The sequence below is a fragment of the Notothenia rossii genome (genome assembly GCF_949606895.1).
Source record: "Notothenia rossii genome assembly, chromosome: 5".
Taxonomy (NCBI): Eukaryota; Metazoa; Chordata; class Actinopteri; order Perciformes; family Nototheniidae; genus Notothenia; species Notothenia rossii.
In genome coordinates, this window is record NC_136903.1 from 27,877,582 (window position 1) to 27,884,392 (window position 6,811).

Genomic DNA, 6,811 nt, shown 5'->3' on the forward strand with positions numbered 1-6,811 from the left:
TTGAATTTCATGTGTTTTTATTTGATCAAGTGCATGCTTGAGCCCCAGCACTCACCATATGGTTTTACTAGTATTGTAATTCTTGGTACAAAATGACACATCGTATTTTATAAAGGCACATACAGCAGGAGTTTAGCCCTGTCTCATATAAATCAAAGAAAAAAATGTTACACACCTTTTTTCCACAGCTCTGAGTACTTAGAAGAACAACATCTGAATCATTAAAGGGTCTTAATGTCCCGCTGAAACCATGCATCTTTATAACACACATTCTTGAAAGACTCACTTTCAGTGCTTTGGCTAGGTCCATGGAGAATTTATGAATGAGTCTGGATTTCCTGTTTAGAACATCGAATTGGATTTCTGCACAACATTACGTTACTATTACTCTTTAAACCTTCTGTACTGCTATAACTTGGTATTTTAGATCATTTCTTATATGATCATGACAGAAAGCAAATGCAAGCGTCAAGCATGTTCCAACATGGACTTACAACAACCGCGCTCTGTAAACAGGTAATGCTAAACAAACAATCTCAATGTATCTTCATGGTTCTTCTTGATAGATGACAGTCCTAGGGCTACACACTGCAGAAATGTTTAAAATCAAAGTTGAGTCAGGCTGCCCAGTGCTAATGTAAGCGGTGTGTTACTGTGAACTAGTCCTCTTATAGCCACAGGAACATGGATTAATTAATTAATAACCAAGGACACACCGTTAGAGCCGTTAACACCATTCATTACCAGCCATTTTATTATCTAGTGGCCAAGTTTGACTTTTAAATCATGAACAATAACTGCACTAGCCCTGAAGTTCTAAATACATTCTTCCATGGTTGGGTAACATTACTTTAAATATATAGATAGTTTGTCATTTTGGAAAAAAATAGGCTTATATGTTTTCTTGCCGAAATTTAAATGAGAAGATTGATGCTACACTCAATGTATGTGTGAAGATAAGGTATGCAGCCAAATAGCTTAGCACAAAGGCTAGACATGGGCAAAAAGATAGCCTAGCTATTTTCAAAGATAACAAAATGAGCTTTACTGTGAGTATATTTTGTTACCTTCGAACAGAGCTAGGCTAGCTTTCCCCATTATTTGCATTCTTTATGCTAAGCTAAGCGGTTGCTTTATTTGTGTATTCAACATAGCTTCATATACAGACCTAAGAATGGTATATCAATCTCTTGGGAAGCAGGCATTTAAATAAAAAATACATTTTGCCATCACACCATTGTATAACCTAAATTTTAACCACTATCATATTTATTTGTTTGCAATACTATTATTGAATGTATTATTTCAAGGACGCCTATTCAGACCTCAGTGCAGTTTATCAGATCACCTTGAAATAAACATTTTGTTGTATTGATACAGTACAGTTCAGGTGGATAATCCATTGCTGCCAAAACATTTTTTCACAATTTGAAGGTTAAACGCTACTGAGTTGGACTGAAAAGTAAAATACCAGACGATATCTTCAGTCTGAATTAGGTTTCATCTGATTATTAATACTCAGGTTATTGAAAGGTCAGGAGTCAGCCGTTATACTCAGCAGTAGATAATCCATATAGCTTACTAAAGTTTCTTAATGAGTTCACAAGGAGTCTGTGTCCCGACCAGTTCAACAGGTTTCAGTCTTAGGTCGGCACTGTGTTGGTTGCAGCGTTTCCTCCATCTCCCTTCCAGTCCAAATAGGAGAAGAAAGCACTGGCTCCATACGCCACAGTCACTACGGCACCGAAGAACTGAACAGAGAGGTGATAGGGGAAAAGAGATACAATTAAACTTCTTTAACAACTTCGGGAAGCAGATCAATGGTTAATCTATTAACCATGTCCTGATTTGCCACTATGCATGATACATGCTTATGTATCTTTTCTCCTGTGCTTCAAAGGCATTATATTGCAAGGAGTCTGCGATAGCAAAGGGGCCAGGGTGGAGAGTGTGTGTGTGAAATCATATCTGGTAATGCTACTGTAGCTGTAAACCAGCACAGACTTGAGCCAATAACAGACAATGAAAAGGCCCTGTTTCTGACACTGGTGATCTTTAGTGTGACATGTTTTAAATCTCACAAACACACCCATTCCATCTGTTGACTTACATCTACCTTTTTTATTATTATTGAATAATAACTCAGCAGAGGGGAGGAGCAAGTGACAGCTGGGGTACAAAGGTAACTGCTCTTTAAAACACATATCACATGACATGTTTCCAGACATGTGATCCGTGTCACCCTTCTCTTTCTGCCTCTGTCATATCTTGAGCTTCGGGTATAGCCTACCTGCCACAGCCTGATCAGAACAAATGCTAACATAATCACTCAAACAGTGACAGCGAGGGAGGGAAAACATTCCACTGTTGTATGACTAACTGAATACAAGACTCCTGGATTTTTTGTCCAAAATATTGATTCTTTTCAGAAGTATTTGCCTTTACAGACAAATTATCAGAGGGTGGTGTCATAGTGATTCTTGCATATTAATGAATGCCTTTATATTTAAGTGAGTGACAGTGGTGTCAGGCATCTTACAGCAGCAGCTGCCAAATGTCCGAAATTAAATAGGTAGGGATGCACAGTTGAGGCGTTGGTCAAGAAGGCCGTCAGATAGAGGACCGTGGCTGCAGCGTTATACACCATCACCTAGCACAAAAAGGAGAAAGATTAGCCACATTTATCTCAGAGCTTCTTTCCTTGTTTCCCCCTTTGTCCCCTCTTTGTTGTCTTTTTCTTTTGAGTTGTTCCAAATCTTGCCTCTTCTTCCATCCTTCATTGACTTTTTAGTCAAACTCTTAATTTGACTAAACCTCAAATGATCCTTCACAGTGACACTTCAATCTAAATGATGCTGACTTTTTCTTCTTTATGAAGAATTGATTAAAGAGTCACAATTATGCTATTCCGTTTTCCCTTTCCTGTAGTGTGTTATATAGGTTTGTGTGCATGTAATAGTCTGCAAAGGCTACAATCCCAAAGCTCCCTCCAGAGGGAGTTTCTCTCACACTCCCCCTCTACCTGAAACACATTGATTGTAGCCCTTTGTATACTTCCGTAACACAGTGACATCACTGCGTTAATCTAGCACTTCTATTGGCTAACCCTCCAACGCATTGCACGTGATAGACTAAGGGGCGGGACATCACTTAGCATTGACCAATCATAACAGAGCATGCCTGCTAACCAATCAGAGCAGACTGGGCTTTGGTTTCAGACAGAGGGTGAAAAGAGGTACTGCAGCACAGACAGTATGAGAAAAATAAAGACCTTTTTGAAAATTAAAGCTTGGGGACATGTCACAGTAGAGGCAAAAAATACAATTACATAACCTGAAAATGAGCATAATAGGGTTCCTTTAATACATTTAATGACCAAATCCCCCAACCCAACTAATATCATTTGCACAGGGAGAGTGTTTTAGTTATTCACATGACAGATTTTTTTCTATGCTCTTCTTGCTGTTGAAGTGGATGGAATTTCTTTACACTAAACTCCTCACCAATAATAACCAAGAACGTCTTTTAGCCAAACTTAAATGATTATTTATCCATGATGTTAAATGTTTTGAAAGCAAGCAAAACAAGTCTGAAAAACGTTTCTTTATATTCCTCCTGGCCTCCTCCCCTCTCATAGTCCCTTCCTTCCTACCGTCAGGGGCCAAGGGATAAAGGTGATTTTTTGCTGGGTGCTGAACAGGATGATGAGGAAGAGGATGGTGGTGAGGATCCACAGAGTGACTGCCACAAACATCACCCAGCCGTACGCTGGAATCTCTGTGTAGAAGGTGCTGGCTATCAACGCCCAATGGATAAGGCCCAGACACTAGAGAGGTGAGAGAGAGGTTAATATACTGTGTATACCAACAACATGCAACTATGCTTAGTGATGTACCATAGCTTTGCATTCTTTCAACTAAATTCAATTGTTTGTGAGTTCATTAAAATTGTCCCTTTTCTCCAAACTGGCAGTAGGGTATGACAGTAGTATTGAGTCCTCTTGTTTGGTGCAAAAAACACTCTTAAAGTGACAGTTCAGCCCAAATTCAGAAATGAATGCCTTATATCAATCATTTTGTAAGAGGGTGTTATTTGGTAAAAATAATATTGTTCCTAGATGAAACTGCTCAAAACCAGCTATTTATTATCTTTAGTGACCGGGTCGTGAGTCCTGGAAAGAGACAGTGCTGTTGAGTTCAAATGTAGTCTAGTAGCCATCTAGTTCCATTATATTTAAGATAACACTCTTTAATTCTAGCCCAAACAATCTAGATTAATAAATAACACTATACCTGGGTATTCTTTGTTGTGTCGTGAACAGCCAGAATTGATTTAACGGTTCAGTATCTTTGGGCATTCAAAAGTTAGTCTTTTAAGTTTGCATTGATCAGTTTTGACCCACGCACAATAGGCTGAAAACACATGAGCTTATTATGTTAATGTGGCTGACATGTTAGCAAAAAAAAAAAAATATTGAAGTTAAAAGCATCAAACTGGTGCACTTCGAGAGCAAAATGAATTTATGGATACATCTCTCAACACCCATATGAAACAGAACTGTAAACAGATTTTCTTTTTATGTATGGATATTTTACAAATCACTCCCCTTTTAAACTGTATTCTTGTTTTACTGCCACATAGTATTTCATAACTGTTTTTCCTTTATTCTCATATTTTTTGTATAACTATAATGATCATATGAAGGTGTGCCGCAGCAATAATCTTTTGAATAATTTGTGACCAAACCGTTTGAGACCCACTGAGATAACTTAGACTAAATTTAACTCTATCTAAACACTCAGAGTCCTTTAGCTCACCTGAGTCTCTCGTACCTCATTCACACCAACGCAACTCCGGTTCAAGCTCCGTGCTAGAGCTTTTCAGGTTCAGAACCGGTTCTTCGGTTTAGCTCCGGCTCTTTTCACACTGCCCAGAGTCCGACTGGTGCTGCGTCATTGCGTCATCATTTGCGTCATGACGTAACCGCCTGCTTCATAAAGCCAAACCGCGCGGAAACCCCTCACAGCTGACACCGACAACAACAACAATGGCCGATTGTGCTCCAGCTTCCTCTGTACCTCTTCTGAAGACCAGATTCCCAGTAGGTAGCTGTTCTCTTCAGTGGACCACTGCTGCTTGTTAAGTTTCTCCATCGTTGTGTACAAACTGGATAAAACGCCGGCTTTTTGTTGTTGTTCAGGAGTTGATCCCGCGACGTATGTGGTGATTTTGCTCTGGCCGGACAATTTTTTGGTGCTCGAAATGAACCGGATTCCAGAGCTAAGAGGCTGCTCCGCTGCGGTGTGAAGAGGAAAACCCGGTGCTTTTCAAGCTCCAGCTCCGAACCAGCCCTGAAACACCGTTGGTGTGAATGAGGTATCAGTCTGACAGGAGAGGACTCGTAGTCTGAGAGGAGAGGAAGAGGACTCTCCTCCAGCTTGTTGTGGAAACAGCTCCTTATGTCAGTCAGTGCAGCTAGCTAACCAGATGCTAACAACACGTTCCCTGCTGGCACCGGTCCCTCTCTCTCCCTCTCTCCCCTCTCTCTATCACACTAAATGCGCTATTGTCACACACTCACAGAGCCAAGTTTGAATGACACAAGCACACGTTTATTTCCATGCAACTCTCTGATTGGTCTGGTGTCTTGCCTCTGTTGCATTCACTGAACACGGGAAATTACAGTCCTGCCGTCCTCTCTTGTGTCTCTAAAGCCCCGAATGCCCAGGCCAGGCGACCCCACTGCTCTCACGCTCAATGCGTGCATGGTAGGGATGTGCATCTCCATCACTGAGTCCGATGCGATGCGCATCTCGATACATTGCCAACGTACGATACATTAACGATACATTTGAAACACCAGGCGATGTGATACAATATGATTCACCCCTGTTGCGATATACTTCGATACGATTTGATTCAACATTATGCGACTCGGGGCGATACGATGCGATTCAACACGATGCAAAATAATGATACTTGAATATAGTACGACAGAGGATTTTTGTTTCATTCCTTATATGCCGTGTGGTGCAGTGGGTTGTGAGTTGGTGTTCGGATCAGGGGGTCACAGGTTCAAACCCCACTGCAGTCAGCATGTTGTTGTGTCCCTGGGCAAGACACTTCCCCCCAAATTGCTCCTGTGGGGATTGCCCACAGTATTGAGTATGTAAGTCGCTTTGGATAAAAGCGTCTAACAAGTGACATCCATCTTCTCCCGCTTATCCGTGGTCGGGTCGCAGAGGTAGCAGTTCCAGCAGAGAGCCCCAAACTTTATTTTCCCTGACCACATCAACTAGCTCTGACTGGGGGATCCCAAGGCGCCCCCAGGCCAGCGAAGAGATATAATCCCTCCGCCTGGTCCTAGGTCTACCCCTTGGTCTCTTCCCAGCTGGACGTGCCTGGAATACCTCCCTAGGGAGGATCCCAGGTAAGGGAGACACCAGCCACCCTGCGGAGAAAACCCATCTCGGCCGCTTGTACCCGCGATCTCGTTCTTTCGGTCATGACCCATCCTTCATGACCATAGGTGAAGGTAGGAACGAAAATGGCCCGGTAGACATGTAATGTAATATGCAGCAAATCATAAATTAACAAAAAAGTGCTTTACATATTATGTTCTCTCTACTAGTACTGCACAGCCCATAATGCTGTTTCTTTTTTACCTCAAAAACTCTCCAAAGTACAGTACAATTGTATAACACCTCACAGTTAAACAATTTAAGGATGCATTGCCCATGATTAACAATGTGCAAATAACAACTACCATAGTGCAATGCCCATACAGCTGCCAGCCTGATGTGCTTAACAC

General features: G+C 41.4%; 1 protein-coding gene across 1 annotated transcript in view; it reads right to left on the reverse strand.

The window, feature by feature from the left end:
* pllp (plasmolipin) overlaps positions 1–6,811 on the reverse strand; it is a 12,371-nt gene continuing 5,560 nt past the window's right edge. Inside the window, exons 2-4 of the mRNA XM_079681062.1 lie at positions 3,653–3,826; positions 2,540–2,650; positions 1–1,751 (exon numbers count right to left, since the gene is read on the reverse strand). Coding sequence (XP_079537188.1) covers positions 1,644–1,751; positions 2,540–2,650; positions 3,653–3,826 — 393 coding nt within the window. The 3' untranslated portion in view covers positions 1–1,643. The remainder of the gene's footprint in view (positions 1,752–2,539; positions 2,651–3,652; positions 3,827–6,811) is intronic.